Raw genomic sequence first — 20304 nt, forward strand, 5'->3', positions numbered from 1 at the left:
TGCTTCACAGCGCTTAACGGGAGTTGTAGTGTTTTTGTTGGTGGTCCAACGGGGAGCACTGGGAAGAAAATATTTCTTAAGTTTCTCATCTGAGAGGAAAGAGAATCAAACGGTAAATATAACACCGCCGACACGTTATTATGATGTAATAGCTTTAACGTTAAGCTCAGTTCATCCACTGTCACACATGTGTTATCAGTGTTTCTTTAGCTCGCTTATGAATAACTGATTTCTTTTGAGTAGGGGGGAGTTGCATCATTATGCCTCACTTTTTGTAATACTCTGTCTGACCCATTTTCCACCATCTAGCAATGCGTTTGAAGTTATTTAGCACAGAAAGTCTTTAGATACTCTGATGCTCATCTCTGCAAAATCATTGCAAAATATCTGCACATAGTTTCCCTAAATCCAGAAAACCAATGTGTGTGTCTGATGCTTTATCAAACAGACTTCACAACTCAACAACACGTTACTTGAACTAAATATTTTCGCACCTCAGATGAGAAGATTTGGTTCACACGAATAGTATATGTCACTATGAGTACAGTAGCAGATAGATAGATGCTGGCTCTTATTGTGGGAACAGGTGGGCTGCTCTCAGTATGTGAGTGATCCTCTTCTCTCTCCCTGCAGGAGCCAGGATCAGGGCAGGTAGGGGACCTGGACGTGGAACCACACCCACAAAGGATGCTCTGAGCTGAGAAACATCTGCTGAAGTGTCCCCCCTCCCCCCTCAACGCAGCTATGGTGAGAATCCGACACACATAGAACAGCTACACATATTTAATTTAGTTTAGTTAGTTTATAAATCCCAGAAGAATTTTATTTTCTGTAGTTATCTGTTTGTCTCTCTCTCTCTCTCTCTCTCTCCTGTACCGGTTTGTAATTCCCTCTCAAGAGTAAAACCATTGACACTATGTGAACGAACCTAATTGAGTGTGCTGGAACAGCCTAATTGTTAAGGAGATTAAGGTGGAATGTTGAATTGAATCCCAGCATTAATATTTGATGGGCTAAAGCTGTCCATAGGGGGTTCACAGTGTGTGAGCAACTCACAGATGGAGTCAGAGGAAGATTTCTCTCTCTTCCTGTCTGAATATCAGGAGCGGAGAGAAAGAGGTGCACAATGTCTTTTTTTAAATTGTTATGCTGAGAAAAAAATAAGCACAAAATAAGCCTTTTAATATCCCCAAAAAATCCTATTTTAGTATTGATACTTCCATCACAATATTTGCAGTGGTATGAAAAAAACACTTGTGGAGTTGTTTATACTGTGTTTGTTGCGTTAAACTATATGGCAATGTGACTTCAAACAGGTACAATATCTATATAACCCAGTCCTTCACTATATATTAATACTAGGCTTTAGGTTTACTGATTATTTTATTAGCAGAAAATACAAATTGGTGTGAGGTTACTAATTAAATCAAAGTTTAAATCATTAATTATTACAATCTGAAGTTGTAGATTCTGATGATGGATGTGATTTATGCACTTTATCTTTCCAAGACATTTTTAAAAGGAAAACCGTTCAGACATCAAGTTCAAACCAAGTTGACAGAAATAGAGGTATTTAACAATTATTGATGTTTCAGGAAAGGCAACACTATTTTTCCTTTAAGGCATGTTACATCAAGTGATGTCCTGATAATATACTGGATTATTCATTTAGTAAATAGCTACTTAAAAAAAAAAAGAAAGATGCCTTTTACAACTTACCAGAGCCTAATAGATATGAAACAAAGAAAAATAAGCTTATCTTTACATTTAAGAAGCCTTAACCAACAACTGGCACTTTTAAAAATTAATTAATGGATTTTTTACTTTGTAGTTTGACAATTTAAGGCATCGTGTAATAATATCTACTTATCATGCTCCTGTAAAATCAGGCCTGTTGTAATACCTCACAAGAAAAACATTGACTTTGTTACCAGTTTGTGTTTTGTTTTATACTAGCTGCAAAGCAAATAAAGCTACATATGAGTACTTATTTTTAGTTTCTAACCCTACATGTGTATTTTGTGAGGTAACCTTGCTTAAAGATCACACTAAATGCTGCACACACCCACACAGCTCTCCCTGCACTTTGATTTCATCTGTCCATCCTCTCTCTACTTCTTTTCTGTTTTTTCCATCTTTTTCCATTTCGCATTGCTTTCATTGATTTTTCTGTTTGTTTTTCCAGCTGATTATGTCCCTGTACTCTGATTCGCCGGTGGGCACGTTGCTTTCTGCGCTTTAATTGGACATTTAATTAGATCACAGTTTTTAGTCCAATTAGACTCAGAGGTGTTGGTAAAGGGATACGGAGGGGTGAAGAGAAAAAAGTCCCCAAGCTGGTCTCTGTCTCCCTTCCCCCTTCTCATTCCCTCCCCTCCTCTTCTCACTCATTTTCTTCCTCTGTCTTTTTCTGTCCGCCTTGCCGTCTCCCCCCCCTCCCGAGGGCGGCTCATTAGTGATATAATGGGATGACGCAGAACACACAGCTCCCCTATCTCTTAGAGTGTCTAAAGCAGATCTTGGCCCACACACACACACACACACACACACACACACACACAGACAAACACACACACACACACACACACACACACACACACACACACACACACACACACACACACACACACACACACACACACACACACACACACAATGTGACAGAGACTGTGTCAGCTCACTATAGCAGAAGTTGTGTGATAGTTTTTCAGGTGTTTCTTTTGGAAATCTTGCTCTCTTTTTTCCGTTTGGTATAGAGGCCATGAAGGTGTAAGCAAAGGTGTTTTGAGACAGAGCCTGGGTGTTATTAATGTCTTTGATTAATCTCCAGCACCGCCTGACAGTCTGCCAGTCACAGCAGCATCGACCAGCCCATACACACATACGCACACACATACACACACGCACACCACAAACATTAACGACACGCTGGGCAGAACCTTATCGACTTGGTGGAGTGCTCCGTATGATATCACTACACCTAATGAGACTAAGATAAGCCTCATTATTAGCAGCGCTCATTTACATGCCAGTCAAATGCTGGGCTATTCTGCATCAGTTTTAGCTCCGTTATGGTTCCGCCCTCTTCCCACTTTTGTTGTCATAGTTCTCACACAGAGCACTAAGAGAGCATAAACAACACGGTGCCCCAGTGGCCCAAAACACATGGGCAAATGTAAACACACACCCAGCTGAATGTGGATATGCACACACCTGCGCTCAGGTGTAAGTCCTCAGAGGACACAAGTCAGTCTCTGTGTCCCTCGAGCGATCACACACATAACCTTCCTCTCTGACTCCCACCTACCCTCCACCTGCAGGGGAGAGATAGAGGACCAGCTTCTACTGTGTCACGTACTCTACACACTCACACATCCTACACCTCATATTTGTGTGTTCCCTCTCTATACGTGTATATATGTGTGCATGTATAGATGTGTGTGTGTGTGTGTGTGTGTGTGTGTGTGTGTGTGTGTGTGTGTGTGTGTGTGTGTGTGTGTGTGTGTGTGTGTGTGTGTGTGTGTGTGTGTGTGTGTGTGTGTGTGAACGACAGGCAGCAGGCAGGGGTGTTTTAGCCACAGGCGTCACTACCTGACCCCCATGGCTGTGAGATTGACAGCTGTGGTCCCGCCTAATTGCATTACTCTCCCAGGTGATTGGCTCACACCCTGGGGGCTCATTTGTCAGGATGCATTGTGGTAATGATGTAAATTAGCAGATCTATGTGTCACTCAGCCTTCTCGCCCCCTGCTGATTGGCTCTGCTGTGCCCCAGGGCCCGGCCCCCAGCTGAGGGAGCCAGCTCATTGGTCCTTGGGGAACCAGGAAGTCCCCTAGAAATAGGGCTTTACAGATTGGGCATCCCGGTGGGCTGATATTATCCTTCCTCCCACCTCTTTACCTGTCAGTCAAAACCCAGGGACTGATCCCTGCAGCCTATATCTCCTATCTGAGACTTGGACACACACACACACACACACACACACACACACACACACACACACACACACACACACAGAGAGACATGTTGGTGGTATAGGCACCCATAATAGCCCCATGTTGGCCAAGAGCCTAAACACACTCGGTTATAACTGTATAAGCTAAAGATACATGGATATAAAAAGTGTTTGTGTGTTTGTGTGTGTAGGTGTGTGTGCGCGTGTGTGTGTGTGTGTGTGTGTGTGTGTGTGTGTGTGTGTGTGTGTGTGGGTGGTGGGTGGGTGGGTGGGTGTCTAGAATTGAAATAAAGGCCACACGCTCAGGCTCTGTTCCCCACTGCTTTCCCAGCATGCCGTAGCTATGTCCTCTATCAAAAGCAGACACCTTCATAGTGACAGACAGCCAGAGAAACAAATAGACAAACACACTTAGCCTGTCACACTGTTGTGTGTGTGTGTGTTTGTATGTATGTAAGGAGGCAGCAGAGTGTATTACAGCACTCCTGTAGTGTTGCTGAAAGGTTTTGTGGGAGTTTCTAGATTCTTTGTTAAACTCACTGTGGTTATTTGAGGCCGAATATGAATAAAGACTAAATAATGTCAGCATCAGCATGAATCAATACTTATACAGATGCACAATCACTTGGTCTGGACCTCAGCCCGTGATCAATAGTTTACTCTGAGTTATTGTCTTCATATTAACAAGTGGAGTGCTCCCTGAGGAACACGTATGAATGGCTAAATGAGACCACTCCAAACCTCTCAACAGGACCCGGTGTTGTTTTTACACCCTCCTTTGTTTGATTTCAGACAGTGCATCGCAAAAGCCTTTTTAGACAAATTTGGATTCACTGTAGGTGTTTCCAAAACACTCAGGTCCTCATGAAACTCTAATTGCCCGCTCTTGGTGTTATGAATGTCCCTCACATAGATTAAAGTATCGACTTGTGACCCTCATGTCAGAGTTTCTGCATCCAAGATTATTCATAAATCAATTCATATTTTTTATTGTGGCACCTGGGGCTTTCATATTGACCCCAGAAATGCAGAAAAATATCAAAATAAGTTATAATCAGAATCATGATATTACTCTTTCTGAGCTGTGGCCATGTATCTCTGCTTTTTCTGCATGTGTTAGATATTAGTATTGGCAGACTGTTTGTGTGAGTGTGTGTATGTGTGTGTGTGTTTGCGTGTGCACATGCACGCGCATTACTGACTGAGTAATCATTGTAAATTAGAGATGTTTGTGGTTGATTTTAGTAAAGCCCCTGTAAATACTCTGTCTCACGGAACATAACTTCCCATGACGTTCCACATGTGCCAAACACGCTCACACACACCTTAATGTGCCGCACAACCTTCCTTTACGTGCTCTTAGACCTACTTTGCAGTAAATGCAGTAAATTAACTAACCTGTATTAAGTCCCCGCCACCACTTGACAGAGCGTGAGAAAGCAGCGAGCATGATGGGTAATTGCAATTCTGCACGCAGTGTCTACAGGAGCACACTTTATGAGGTGACTGCGAGGGGAAGAGAAGGATTGATGGATGACACCGGCGTATTCCCCTCCTCCCTTAAGATCTTTACCGAGTTTTTCTTACCGAGAGTTAAAAGTTTTCAAGACTTTGGCCGAAAACAATCAGCCTGCCTATATCAATATTTCCTATTAGTTGTACTGACTAAAACTGATAGTAGAGAATCAGATCTATTTGTGTGACCGATAATGAAAATGTCTTGGAGAAATCTCAGATTGTGGCATGAGTTTGTGCCTCCAGCGTTTATGTGTTTAGGGGCAATAATTGATTTCTGTGTTGTGCCCCGCAGGGCTTGTCCCACATCTCTAAACCCACACACACACATGCACACATGAACACACACAAATACACACACACACACACACACACACACACACACACACACACACACACACACACACACACACACACACACACACACACACAGCAAGGCATGCTGCAATATTAATGAGACATGAATAAGACATGAAGAGAGACCCCCCTCTTACACGCTCACACAGGGTCTCCCCCTCCCCAGCTGCTTCCTGTCTGCAGATTACCAAGCTTTCACTGGGCTCTGGTTAAGTGGGGCCAGGAAGAGATTTAGCCCCCTCAGCAGGAGCAGACACACATATGTATACTCACAAGCGCACACATACAAGCGTGTGCACAAACTCGCTACTGTTAGGAAACATCGGAAAAGTATCTGTTTAATTGTGTGGTTGAGGATAATAGATTTAAGTTTGCTCCTCTATCGCTGTCATCTACTGAATTAAGTTTGAACGATCAAGCATCATTGTAAATGGTGTTTGTTGATATGAGATTATTATAATAAAACATAATATTTTCTTTACATTTTTTTGTGTGTGGGGACAGGGAGTGATGTTGAAATTAGTATAAGCCACATGGCTTATTATGGCATAATGCATAATGCAAAGTGTACCTATGTCCAGTTGTGAGGTGTTTTTGGAGCTAAATCAATGGTAAGAAGCAGTCTAGACTCTGTGTTATATCACTGTATTAAACAGCTGAGTGTATGTCGCTGCAGGTTGAGCTGTGACCTTTTATATGTTTGTGTTGCAGGCCTCAGCGACGTCTAGTCCAGGACCTGCATCTCTGGGCTCGCAGGTTCATGCTGCAGCTGTCAATGGAGATAGGAGCGCTCTCCTCAAACTCATCACAGGTAGGTGATCTGTTTCTAAACATATTAAAGGTTTAATCACTACATCAACTGCATCACATAGGTAGAGCTCACAGAGCCATCAAGACACCTAATACACACAGGTTTCAAATTACATTAACAAGTTGGAATTTGTTTTCTTTATTGATTTCTATTAGGAACATTTCTTTGCTTATCCGTCATCCGTAGGAAGGTCAGAGTGCAGGGACAGCTGCAGCAGCGAGTAGGAGTAGAAATTAAAGCAGAGCAGGTGGTCAGGTCAGCATGAAAGCTGGAACGGTGGTCCATCAGCTGAAAGGATGGTCCACCATTCTGCGAAAAGTGCTGACATTACCTCGACATTCAGCCATGTTGATATTTAACCTAGAATATGCAAAAAAATGAGTCTTGCTCAGGAATACAATAGAAATGTCTGGCAAAAATATAAGTCGAGCTTAAAATGCAAATTCTCTTTCTCTGGTCCTCCAGGTTATCAGTGTTTTAGTTTTTGCCGTATGGCTTCTAGCTTCTCCAAATAAATTGAGCAAATTGGAAGTGGAACTCCTATTAAACGCAAGCAGGATAATAATGCAATTTAAGTACAAAAAGCCTTTTTAAAATAGTTTAATAAAGTATTCCATCACAAGCCACAACATTTTACTTCGTAAATTCAATGCATAATGACACAAATCTTGGTCCTCTGACTCTCTGGTTTAAACTGTGCTTTCTGTGTGTGTATGTATGTATGTAGCAGAGCCCTCGCTGCGAGACCGTGAGGACCAGTTTGGCCGGACCCCTTTGATGTACTGCGTGCTGGCTGACCGCCTGGATTGTGCAGATATTCTGCTGAAGGCCGGGGCCTCGGTCAACAAGACCGACCACAGCCAGCGCACCGCACTGCATCTTGCCGCGCAGAAGGTTTGGACATTTCCAAATACACACACAGACATACACTGGAGCACACACACAAATGTTACACTGTTACACATGTGTCAGCCCTTTTTTATGGCAGTTGACAAAGTTGACAAAGTTAATTCACAATAATTGTTAAGTGGATGTATATATAAAGATGCAATGAATACAAAGACTAAGTGTAATCTCATAGAGGTTTATTGGCAAAGAGAGAAATTGAGACCACAGCTCCAGTGGGAAGCCAGTGCCCCCTAGTGGCTGTTATTATGGCTTTAGGGCTCATGGGGGTGAATATTAACTGATTTAAAATCCTGCAACACAAAAACTGTAGCAATGAGTTTCACTTACACATAGTCTCATAAATAGATTATAATTCTGCATGGAGAAAGTCCTGTTTTACGGCATTTTGTCCAGCAAAATTTATGCACCAAGAGGAGATTAATGTTACTGTCGGTTTAATTTAAGTCTAGACTAAGGAACAGCCAGAAGAGACGATAATAATGAGACAGGTCTGTTGTCTCTTCAGGGATGTAGCTGTGGAACAGTGGGATGTGGTGCTAATAATATCTCTTTACAACTCGTTTATTTATTGGTGGCTTCTTTTATGGGAATGCACTGATACAGGATCATCACATCACTGAAGACAGGGGGGGGGGGGGGGGGGGGGGGGGTAATAGGTCTGTCCCACAGCTTGTGTGTGTGTGTGTGTGTGTGTGTGCGTGTTAGGGGATGCTAGTGATGGGAAGCCCTGTCTCTTTGACATCTGATCAATAAATGGCTGAGACGGGGAGAGAGGCCAGGGATTACCGATCTAATTGGACTGAGAATAGGGAGGGACACACACACACACACACACACACACACGAACACACGAACACACTTATAGTCTAGATGCATGCTCACACACAAGATAGATCTGTCAGACCGTGGTGTTGTGGTCACAGGACGGCAAATATACTAGACACACTCACACGCGTTCACGGTCATATACCTGTGTGGAAACTCACATCCTGTTGTCCAGCAACATCATACAGTGGCCCGGTGGTGAGACAGCCAGATAGCCGCTGTTTACTGTTTAACAGCTCAGCACAGAGGCAGGAGGAGGGAAGATGGATGACCTGCAGATTGAACCAGACACAGCTAAAAGCCTGGGTAGTGTGTGTTTGTTTGTGTGTGTGTGTGTGTGTGTGTGTGTGTGTGTGTGTGTGTGTGTGTGTGTGTGTGTGTGTGTGTGTGTGTGTGTGTGTGTGTGTGTGTGTGTGTGTGTGTGTGTGTGTGTGTGTGTGTGGAAATGTGTGTGTTAATGCTACTCGTTCATGACTTATATATATAGAATTGGTGATTTCTGAGCAAATTCTGCTTGTGTGTTGCAGGGGAATGTTCGTTTCCTGAAGCTGCTGCTGTCCAGGCGTGCTAACTGGCTGCAGAAAGATTTAGAGGAGATGACCCCGCTCCACCTTGCCACCCGAAACCCCTCCCCAAAAGCCCTCGCCCTGCTGCTCAAACACATTGGACCCGGAGAGGTTGACACGCAAGACAAGAACAAGGTAATACAGTACAGATACACACACGAACAAGTTATTGGAAGACTTTGTCTGCAGTCAGAAACCGGCCCGTCTGGGCGTCTAACCAATAACCTGCAAAGAGATAACTGACTGACTTAAAATAGTTTGTTTGAAGCTGCAGGAATTTGAGGTCATACACACATGAACACTGAGAGGCACACTCAGGCAGCAGTTAACAATTTAACAATCTGTGTCTCTGTCCTGTGTGCTGCTGATAAGACCACAAACACACAAACAGTCTCCTTTGTCTGTTGGGGCAGATGTGTGTCGACATCAGTAGTTCGTTTTCTAATAATCCAATATGCATCATCGTGTCAGATGATAGTGGTTTCAGCAAATCTCAGAATAGTTCAGTAGCCGTCATGATTATAACTATCTGAGTTATAATCTCGGCTCACTGCTGGATCTTCAATGAGAGCTTTGTGTAGCATGATGCCCTCACTCCACTTCCTGTCAAAGTAGAGTAATGTTTTTAACGTAAATGGAAACCTCAAACCTGGTGTTACAACAGCCCCCTCTGTTCCGAGCTCCATTCACCATCCGTGGCTCTTCTTTTTTATCTCTCACTGTTTTCTCTGCTCAGCAAACTGCTCTTCACTGGTCGGCGTTTTATAACAGACCAGAACACGTTCGCCTTCTGATCAAGCACGATTCCAACATCGGCATCCCAGACAGCGAGGGCAAGATCCCTCTGCACTGGGCAGCGCACAGTCAGGAGCCCAGCGCTACACAAACTGTCCGCTGTATACTGGTACACACTATTGTGCACACACACACAAACTCTAGTGAATCTACCATCATCATCCTCCATCCTCACCCGTCAGTCTGCATGTCTTTTTATTTTCTGTGTGTGTGTGTGTGTGTGTGTGTGTGTGTGTGTGTGTGTGTGTGTGTGTGTGTGTGTGTGTGTGTGTGTGTGTGTGTGTGTGTGTGTGTGTGTGTGTGTGTGTGTGTGTGTGCGCGCCTATGAGCAGGAAGCAGCTCCCACTGAATCCCTGTTGAACTGGCAGGACTATGAGGGCCGGACGCCCCTGCACTTTGCCGTTGCCGATGGTAACGAGGCAGTGGTGGAGGTGCTGACGTCTTATGAGGGCTGTAATGTGACCGCTTATGATAACCTATTCAGAACGCCGCTGCACTGGGCAGCTCTGCTCGGTGAGTGAACAAACATCCTGTATGTGACCCTCTGCAGCCTGAACGACAGCTGCACACTCACATGAAGGATTCAGGCTATGTGGAAATTGTCCCCAAAACAAAAAATCTAATTAGAAAAAATTGATGCTGGTGAACCTAATCAAAGCCAAACTGGGTTTTTAACCACATGATAACATAATGTTTTATTTGATTTTAGCCACAATAGCAGCGTGTCTCTAGGGATGAATTGTTTATCTGTGTGTTGGTCCCCCACCTGACTAAAATATCTCAACAACTAGCGGATAAATAACTATGAGATTTTAATTCATGGTCTCTAGTGGATGAATCACACTGACTTTGACGATCCCTAAACTTTTCTTCTTGTGCAAAGTGACATTAATATCAGCCTAAACTGTACTTTGTGCTAATTAGCAAACGTTAACAAACTAACACAAAAAGCTGAGCGATATGGAGAAAATCAGATATCACAATATTTTGAACTATTACCTCGATATTGGGGGTGACCATTGGTGATTTTTCACAAAATATTATTAATCAAATTTTTGATAAATATTCATCAGTAATGTTCATTTAATGACTAAGTGGGTAAATTAAAAAACAATAGAGCCGCTAGAACTCTCTAGTTAGATCAGAAAATGAGGGTTCACTTTACTGTAATACATCCTTTAAAACCACGAATGCCATATTACGAAATAAAAAAAATAGAAGACGATATCTAGTCTCATATAACAATATAAATATATTTAATGGCCCTACTTACATGCTAAAATAAGATGGTAAACATTGTAAACATTAGCTTTGGTTAGAGATTGTGTAAATATTGACGGTTGACTTATGTTGAGTCAGTGTTGAGTTATTTGTTTTTGTGTTAACAGTTTTGTAAAGTTCCTTTGTTTGAGAGTATAGTTGAGCAGTTGTTCCAGCTCCTTACTGTATATCCTTGTCTTGATCTGTTACCCACACATCCCTCTAATGTAACCATGTGTTTTTCAGGCCACGCCAGAATCGTCCACCTACTGTTGGAGAGAAACACATCGGGTACTATTCCCTCAGACAGCCAAGGAGCCACGCCTCTGCACTACGGTGCTCAGAGCAACAACGCTGTGAGTTGTATACACCTACACACAGAGCTGCGAACCTGCTGAGTCAGCATCATACAGGTTTTCAAAATACAGCAAGCTGTCTCATCCTGTATGTTCAGCATCCTTCTAAAGTCCAATAAACTAAACAAAATAAATATTGTCTTTCTGTGTGCGTCTGCAGGAGACAGTGGGTGTGTTTCTGTCCCACCCGTCTGTGAAGGATGAACCCGATCTGGAGGGGAGGACGGCCTTCATGTGGGCCGCTGGGAAGGGCAGTGATGATGTCATCTGCACCACGCTGGCCCTCACCCCTAACATCGACATCAACATGGCCGACAAGTATGGAGGCACCGGTGAGCACCTGAGAAACAAGAGGAGCAACAGAGGGGCTCCTCTACACTGCTTTGACCCACATCCCCGACTCTTCCCGCACCTCTCTGTTTTTCTCCAGGGCATGGTGACATAAACTCCCTGGTCATGACACTGTACACAAACACACAAAATGTGATCCTTGTGTGGCCTTCTGCTTAGAGTGTGGCCTTCTGCTTATTTTAGGCTAGGGGTGATGATGTCAAAGGGGTTCCCCTTAAATTGCTAGAGAGACCATGAGACTGACAGAGAGAGGGAAGTGATACTGTCAGCAAAATTGGTGTGAGCCCGCTCAATAGACTCCCACCACTGCCAGCACTGTCCTCTGACACACACACAAAAAAGCAAACCAATGCAGACACACACGACTTACTGCCACGTTCTGACCCCCGGGGCTGTTTGGACGTATTATCTCCATGGCGATAGCCCCTCTGCTCAGCCAGGCGGTCATTGTTTATGCATGCATAACATGCAACGATTGAGTCATCCTAATGAGACGGTGTGCAGGGCAGTCGAGCTGACTGGTGCCCAGATCACTTCCATACACTTGACTCTAGTCTGTGCTGTCCGGGGACTGGAGGGGGGACGACAACGACGACGACGACATGGGTACCCAACAGCCTAAGTGTATAGTGTATTGCTCCTCATTAAATTTCTCTGTCTGTTTAACCCGCCATTTACCAGACTTTAGCCACAGCCCGGAGTGGAGCTGCAGTCAAGGGTGATGCATGAACAAAGAAGAGTCAGAAAAGGGGGGAGCAGTTGCCCTGAGGGTGTTTACTGTCCAGTCCTGTTTCTTTATGTGTCTGTGTATGTCTGGGTGTTCACACAGCACTCCATGCGGCCTCCCTGTCAGGCCATGTGAGTACAGTGAAGCTTCTGTTGGAGAGGGGAGCAATGGTCGACTCTCTGGATGTGATGAAACACACGCCGCTGTTTCGGGCTTGTGAGATGGGACACAGAGATGTCATACTCACACTCATCAAAGGTTGGTTTAATCGGTACATATGTGCAAGCATCCCAATTATCTGATTTTCTGTTCCACTGTTTCCTGAGTATTCATCTTTACCACAAGTCTTTAGGTGTGTCACCTCAAACGATTTGTAAATGCAATGAATAAAGGTTCTGCACGTGTGGACCTGGTAGACGTGGATGGTCACACCGCTCTGCATTGGGCTGCTCTGGGAGGGAATGCTGAGGTCTGCCAAATACTGATGGAGAATGGGATTAGTCCCAATGTACAGGTATGAATGGACTCGCTCAAAACATAAACAAAAACCAAGTACTTTAAAACCCTCATTTACTGCATAAGAAGATCTCCAGTTTAGCAAACGCCAACATAATACAACAGTCTGTTGGAGCAATCAAGACATCAACTCATTTTAAAATCAGTTTAGTCAGAAATGATATGTTCTCAGCATCCATCTGTTGCACTTTTCCATCTGTATACTCCCACAAATACTGGCAATAAATACAACTACATATATAGTTTTTTGTTTTGTTTTAATAGACACTCACATTTGCTATGATAGACAGCTTTATCATCATGTTAACTTTGGCTACACTGTGGAGGGCTTTCTATCCATTAAACAAGGATTGCAGATTTGTTCCCCATTCATTTTGACAAAAAACTGTTGGACGACTGAAGTGGCATGTCTAGTATGAATCAATAAAAAGAAATATGGATAAATGTGGAAATGATGTATTTTTCAGCACTTCTTTAAGAGCAGTGAGTGTAAAATCAGGATCAACCTCATAATCTTAAACTACTGCATCTGACTGTTAATGATCTGACTTCTCTTGGGCAGGACCAGGCCGGACGGACTCCTCTGCAGTGCGCTGCTTATGGCGGCTACATCACCTGCATAGCTGTTCTCATGGAGAACAATGCTGATCCAAACATACAGGACAAGGAGGTAGAAATCTACTCGTACGTATGAGCTATGTTGAGCTTTTGAACATGACTATAGTTTAAATGGGTATTCTTCTTATGGGCGCACAGGGGCGGACTGCTCTCCATTGGTCGTGTAACAACGGCTACCTGGACGCTGTGAAACTGCTGCTGGGTTACAATTCCTTTCCTAATCACATGGAGCACACTGAAGAGAGGTGAGGACCCAGCCAGTCAAGAGGAAGGAACTGGAGGTGAGGAGAGGAAATTTATGAATGACACTGGTGTTTGTTTTGTGCAGGTACACCCCTCTGGACTACGCTCTGCTGGGGGGGCACAGTGAGGTGACTCAGTTCATGCTGGAGCATGGAGCTCTGTCCATAGCAGCGATCCAGGACATCGCTGCTGCCTCCATCCAGGCTGTCTACAAGGGTTACACCGTCCGCAAGGCCTTCAAGGAGAGAAAACAGCTCCTCATGAGGCATGAACAGTTACGCAAGGATGCAGCGAAGTGAGTGATGAGCACAGAAAAAATATACACACTTCCGTATTGCAGTTTATAGTATTAGCGTACCTCACTGAAGTCTTAGTTGTTGTTTCTATTCCTTTATGATGCTCGTAATTGTTGTTCGACTCTCATAAACATGGCTCTCTTAGTCACACAATACCTTTTGCGTTTCACATTTGCATGCATAGTGTTCATCACTCACTATCTGTCTCTTTCTTTTTTCTTCTCGCTCAAATAGGAACAGTCACACTCGGTCCATATCTATCTTTCTCTCTGTCATCCCTGCACACACATATGTCTTCCGGCTGTCTCTTTCTCTTCAGGCTGTCTTCTTTTGTCATTTGCTCACCGGTCTCACCTTTATTCTGTCTCACACAATACTTCTGAGCAACAAATTGTTTTAAGAGGGCAGATTAACTTCAACTTTTCTCGTTATTTCAAGCAGTTTCACTGAAGAGATGTTTTTATTATAAAGTATATAAAATATATTTCCTTCCTGATTATTAACCAAGCTGTGACCAAACTTTTTATTGCTCCACTAGTTAAAACCCATTTGAACCAGAGAGTTGCAATTTGGCCTATGGGAACCAATCAATTTTCATCGATATGTATAAACTTGATGGTGAAATAGTTCAGCTAAAATATATTTAATTTGATTATGTGTCCATTTTGGGTGGACACATAATATATAATGACATACATTAATCTAAATAAATCAGTGTCACCATGGCCCACAGTCAAATTCCTTTTAAAACAAATGTCCATACATTCAAAGGAAATCCGACATGCTTCCAGCCTTGACTTTGGCTGTTCATGTGGTTTAATTCAGACAAAACTGTTAGCCATGATATAATCCAACCGCTTTTCTTTGTGTTCAGGAAACGAGAGGAAGAACAGCGGAGGAGAAAAGCTGTGCAGCAAGTCTCTGTGGCCACTGCAGAGAAACGGAGGGTCCCCGTGGTGAGAACAGAGCAGGAAAAGCTCTCCTTAGTGAACATTATAGAGGACTTATCCATGAATGACTCAGTGGTGGAAACAAAGAAATCATCTAAAGATGAACGCACTAAGAGCAAAGAGGAGAGACTCAAAGGTACAAATGTGCAGAAATTATTAAAAATTGCTATGATTGAAGTTGTACTTTGAATTAATGCAAGATGTCATGTTGATTTTTATAAAATTACGTAAATTTATATATATATATATATATTTACTTTCTCCCACCAGCCCACAAGAGCAGATCCTCCAGAAGAAGTAAAGCAGCTGAAACACATGAGGTTCCTGATGCTTTGAACCGCCACTGTCATGTGACTGGCGACACGGTCGCTCTCCAGACCACCAGGCTGAAGGAACTTCTCTCTCCTGTCAGCTTCAGCCAGCCACCCAGCCTCCAACCTAGACCCCCCTCCACGCCCAAAGTCAGGGAACGACCTTCCTCAAACACATGCATTCCTTCCCCATGTGTTGCACCGACAGACCAAACTGACACTATTACCAGAGAATGCATCCCTCTTAAGAAGAGAGACTTTCACATGACTGTGCAGACCGCCCCGGGCAAGACTGATGCTCCAACGGCTCCACAAAAGCACAAAAACCATAAGGAGCAGACTTCAGGGAATGCCGCCGCCAAAGACGTTATTTACATTCCCTCATTAAGAAGCAGTTCATCTTTAGACCACAAAGGCCCCTTGAGAAAGACTCAGTCCGCCACACATGCACCCATCTCGACACGCACACACAGCGAACACAACAAAGAGCAGCGCAGGAGGAGGAATGAGGCTGCACGCATCATCCAGCGAGCTTGGCGAAGGTGAGTTTACGTGTGTGCGCTTGTGTTTGTACCTGGAGGGAAGTTCAGTAGCTGAAGCCTCTCCGGCCGTGGGAGATAGGCGGTGCCATGTGGTGCCCACATGTGCCCTCTCCCGTATACATGCCAACCCGTCCCCCCCCTCCCATCGGTGGTCTGGATGCCATCAACACTCGAGCAGTTAGGGAGAGAGCGTGGGAGATGGGTGAGACTAGGAGGCAGGGGACAGACAAGCTATAATCTAGAGCTTTCATACTGGTTTAACAAGAGGCTAAAAGTTCAGCCGTGCTGCTGTAATCGCTACCAGCAGCCGCTCTTTGCTGTTCTCTTGCTCTTACACACTCTGTTTCTCTTAGAGGTTGCCAGTCCGCCACAGGAGGTCCTCTGTTTCCATTCAGCTTCACAATTATATTCTGTATGTGCTGCCTATTAACTGCCTTGAATAAACTCTGTTTACTTTGTTTATGCTTCGTGAGTCTTAGTGTTAGGACTTGCCAGCTTTTAAACCTTTGAACACAGTCTGAAATGTTTTTTATTGAACACCGTGCATGTTTTTTTTGCCCTTGCATGGATGTGGGTGTGCAGGTTCCACACACGCACACGGAGAGAGGTACGGGCCCGCGAGAAGGCGGAGTCAAATGATTACAACTACGCCCTCAACAGGAAGAAGATGGATATCCAAACTCAACCATACAAACTGTCAGCGAGTAAGAGCTCAGTGCTACAAAGTATCTATGGTGAGATCTTTGTTTTTTGCCTCATACACACTCGGCACCGAAAAAAAGATGCGATGTCACGGGCCATTGATACGTGATGATATACTCTATATATGATATACTTTACTGTTAAGCAGAGCAATTACAGACCCTTTAAAGTCATGAAAGCAGTGCTGCAGTTTGTATAGCTGGTGGTGTAATAGTGTATTTATCAGAATTATGGCACACTGTTAGGAAATAGAGAAGTCATTATTCTAACACAGTGCCTCACTGTTTCTATTTACAAATTTGCAGGTAAATTGAACAAATGTGAACTCGGATTTGTGACTCCGTCAGAGCCGGCTGGAGTTGACAGAACAGGAAAAACATTCCTGAATTTGTCCGTCACATGAGCTTCAATTGAATTGAATGGGAGGAGTTGATATGCGTTTAAGGATAAGTCTGGTGATATTCAATATTTTTATTACGGACAATTTTTAATTGAAAAAACTCATGACAACGATTTCCTCTTTTCTTTGGAGACCCATTTGGAAAGATTTATCTCCTTAGTGGGAACAAATGGTCTTTGATGCCACAGACAAGTGGAATCATCAAAACATAAAACAAGTTACCAAGAAAACATATTAAGCTTTGTGTAAGGTTCAATTCATACATGATCTTTCTAAATTCTTCAATTGTACTGTAGCAGAATAAAATAATTGCTAAAAAAAACTATTTAATATAATTATTATAGAATAAAAATGAAAATTTAGGCTCCAATGAGGATTGAACTCATGACCCCTGGTTTACAAGACCAGTGCTCTGCCACTGAGCTATAGAGCCTTTGTTAATAAATGACAGTCACATTAGAATAATAAAGACAACACCCTGAGCAACTACAGTAGTGACACTGACTTGATCTACCAGTTGAAGGTGTGTCCTGAGCTATGTGATGCAGCACCAGCTCACATGACTGCAAATATAAATGAAGATCTCCAAACATTTACCTTCACTGTACTCTAGACAACTCTATGGCTAAATAAGGGAGTTCAAAAGATATGGATGTTGGAAAGCTTTTGGAGATGGACTAATGGCCGTGGCCTCAGGTATTTCCATGGGATTTATAATGAATATCGCCAGCCTTATCCTTTAAGGATCAACCAATTGTGAATCACTAGCTGTACTGCTCTCTAGGCTGAAACTTTCAGGCATTCTGTATGTCAGTGATGTCAAAGCCTGTATTGGTTAGGTTATGAGCAGCAACCCTTTGAGTTGCAACCTACAGAGAGCAGTGCAACAACAGCAGTTTTCAAACCCACTTGTGCGAAACTGTAGCTCTTGGATCACATTAAAATGTCCACATTGGAAACAGAAGAAGCTGAAAATCAGGATGGTTGTCATACCAGTGTAGAACATGCTGTCAGTGACAAACTCAGGGAACAGGAACCCATGTAAATGTCTGGGTGATGCTTCAATCTGCATACCAGGACAGTATCAGCCCGGTGTCCTGTGTGGAACCTCTGGTAGGGTTTCGTCCCGCAGACAGGCCTGACCTTCATCACACATCACCAGGTGATGATGGGAGAACGAGCAGGAACCTTGCTACGCCAAAACATACAAGCATGCACGCCGTCGCCGCTCACAGACAGACAGATAGAGAGCCCCCCTGACGTGGTTTTCCCCTCCCCTTTCTCACCTCGCCTCCCTCTCTCTCCCCTTCTCGCTCTCTGACAGTCCTGGCACTGTGAAAAGTTCAGAGCTGTCAGGGGGAATGTCAGACGACTGCGTAGAGCCATCAGCTGAACGCACACACAAACCCCGATACGGTGCCACACACACACACACACACACATTCACCAGACTCATTCTCAGACTCGCACTCCTTTTTTTTTTTTTTTCCACTGAGAAGTCAGGCATTTGACACAACTCTGGACTGGGTCACACTGCTCCGTTAATCATCATTTCTTAATTGCCTGATAATTATTTCATCTCAAATGTAGATAACAAAACTACATGTGTCACAGATTTGCTGTGTCCCAGCTTGATTGATTAGTTCATTAAATAAATGCGAAACCTCTGCACTGCAGTGTGAACATTGCATGTTAAGAGGAGACATTACTAGTGAATAGTTACTAATGGTTATAAACAAGAAAACTTCCCCAGTTCCGACATGTTTCTATGAAAAAAAATGTTATATAGATCGAAATTGATTGCTATTTACAAACCCGTCAGAATATAGAGCGGAATTAAACTGAGAAGTTTGGTTAATGGAGGTGCCACGGCTCAGACTGAGAGACTCATTTTGAGAAAACGGCCTTTGAAGATTTGTTTTGTAAAATGACATACATGTACATTTTACAGGTGAATATGGTAAAAACTGTGGGCCAATACATATCCCTATGAAACTACCCCAGTTGATTACTTACATTAAGACAATTCTTTTTTTATTACATGTTTTCGGAAATTTTATGTTTAAATATGCAAATGCATTTTGGTGAATTTGGGCGAAATCTACAAACGGAAAGAGACAAAGCAGTAATTTAAACAACTAAATGTGTAATTTTTGATGTTTCCTTTCCACTGGTCTTCAAGAAGACAATACTGAAGTAAAATAGCCCAAAATTTCATAATTTAACAGTCCATGAAAAATTGTGTTTTTGCATGTAGTGTCTCCACTTAAAACCACAATAAAATTAAGTTATTTCCACTACACAATTACAGATAAACTACCTCCTCCTTGTGTTTGTTTTTAGTCTGTGATATATACTGAATTCAAAACTCTGTGCTTAATTTTTTTTTGATAATTTACAGGATTACTTGTGACCACTAACATTTTCCTTAACTGTCCTTAAGGCAACTCTATGGCCAGACGAGGGCGTTCTCTTCGGGGCTCTCAGTCTCAGCTGCTGCTCGACATGACTTTACGCACACAGAGCCAGTGTAAGTCAACGCACATCCGCAAACATGCAAGTTTTAATAAAGTCAAAGTCTGTAAAGTAATTTTGTGTGCTTATTTTACAGTGAGTGGTATTGACTGTGTGCACCTGACTGACGCTGTAAACCAAGCCAAGCAGTACTCTTACCACCTGAGGCCACATAGCGCTGGACAGGGGACCAGAGGCCGGGGAAAACACTAAACACACACACGCACGCACGCACGCACGCGTGTGTGTGTGTGTGTTTTCTCAGCTGGCTGGCGGACTTAACTCTATAGAATTACTTTACACATTGTACGCCCAATGTGACAAGCTTTCTAAAATTAAGCCATATGACATCAGAGCCATGACCTCACGGGGTGGGGTTAAGTCTACAGAAACGGTGTGTGTAAAAGATAACCTTTCATCCATTGTGGAGGGAACACATACACACGCCATGTCCCTCGTTCTGCATCGCTCTCGCACACACACTGAGATAACCTTTCCTCCTGTTCTGGAGAATGAGGCAGTCTATCAACAGCCGGTCATACAGATAGCCCACCTGCAGCCGCGGACACACACAGTTACTCTCTACACAACAGTCTGGTCTCTAAGTGCTTTCCCTCTCAAGAGAGCGATCTATTACTTTACTATGCAGTTTGTGTTTACTTAAATATGCATTTGCACAAAAAGAATCCATTAGTTTTGTGTAATTTTAGATGTGCCTGAATGTTTTTTCAATTTTTATTGTATTATAAAGAAATATAAAGAAATGTATTAAAAATGACCCAAAA

The 20304-nt window shown here is 43.2% G+C and overlaps 1 protein-coding gene and 1 non-coding gene across 3 annotated transcripts; one reads left to right on the forward strand and one right to left on the reverse strand.

Annotated features, from left to right (window-relative positions):
* The first annotated feature begins 28 nt into the window (after window positions 1-28).
* invs (inversin) lies at window positions 29-20241 on the forward strand. 2 transcript variants are annotated; one of them, XM_054621437.1, is made up of 19 exons: window positions 29-112; window positions 634-747; window positions 6539-6638; window positions 7366-7532; window positions 8900-9073; window positions 9675-9842; window positions 10066-10246; window positions 11240-11349; window positions 11510-11681; window positions 12530-12685; window positions 12820-12941; window positions 13506-13613; window positions 13700-13806; window positions 13890-14099; window positions 14975-15186; window positions 15321-15903; window positions 16486-16637; window positions 19449-19535; window positions 19617-20241. In XM_054621437.1, exons 2-19 carry the CDS (start codon window positions 745-747, stop codon window positions 19730-19732), a joined length of 2928 nt encoding a protein of 975 aa, XP_054477412.1. In that variant the 5' UTR covers window positions 29-112; window positions 634-744; the 3' UTR covers window positions 19733-20241. The 2 variants fall into 2 exon arrangements, with proteins under 2 accessions (XP_054477412.1, XP_054477413.1); XM_054621438.1 differs by having other exon boundaries at window positions 7369-7532.
* Window positions 17367-17438, reverse strand: trnat-ugu (transfer RNA threonine (anticodon UGU)). Its single transcript has one exon. It is a non-coding gene; the product is annotated as a tRNA-Thr (tRNA).
* Window positions 20242-20304: the final 63 nt, after the last annotated feature.

The sequence above is a fragment of the Anoplopoma fimbria genome, chromosome 20, assembly GCF_027596085.1.
Source record: "Anoplopoma fimbria isolate UVic2021 breed Golden Eagle Sablefish chromosome 20, Afim_UVic_2022, whole genome shotgun sequence".
NCBI lineage: Eukaryota > Metazoa > Chordata > Actinopteri > Perciformes > Anoplopomatidae > Anoplopoma > Anoplopoma fimbria.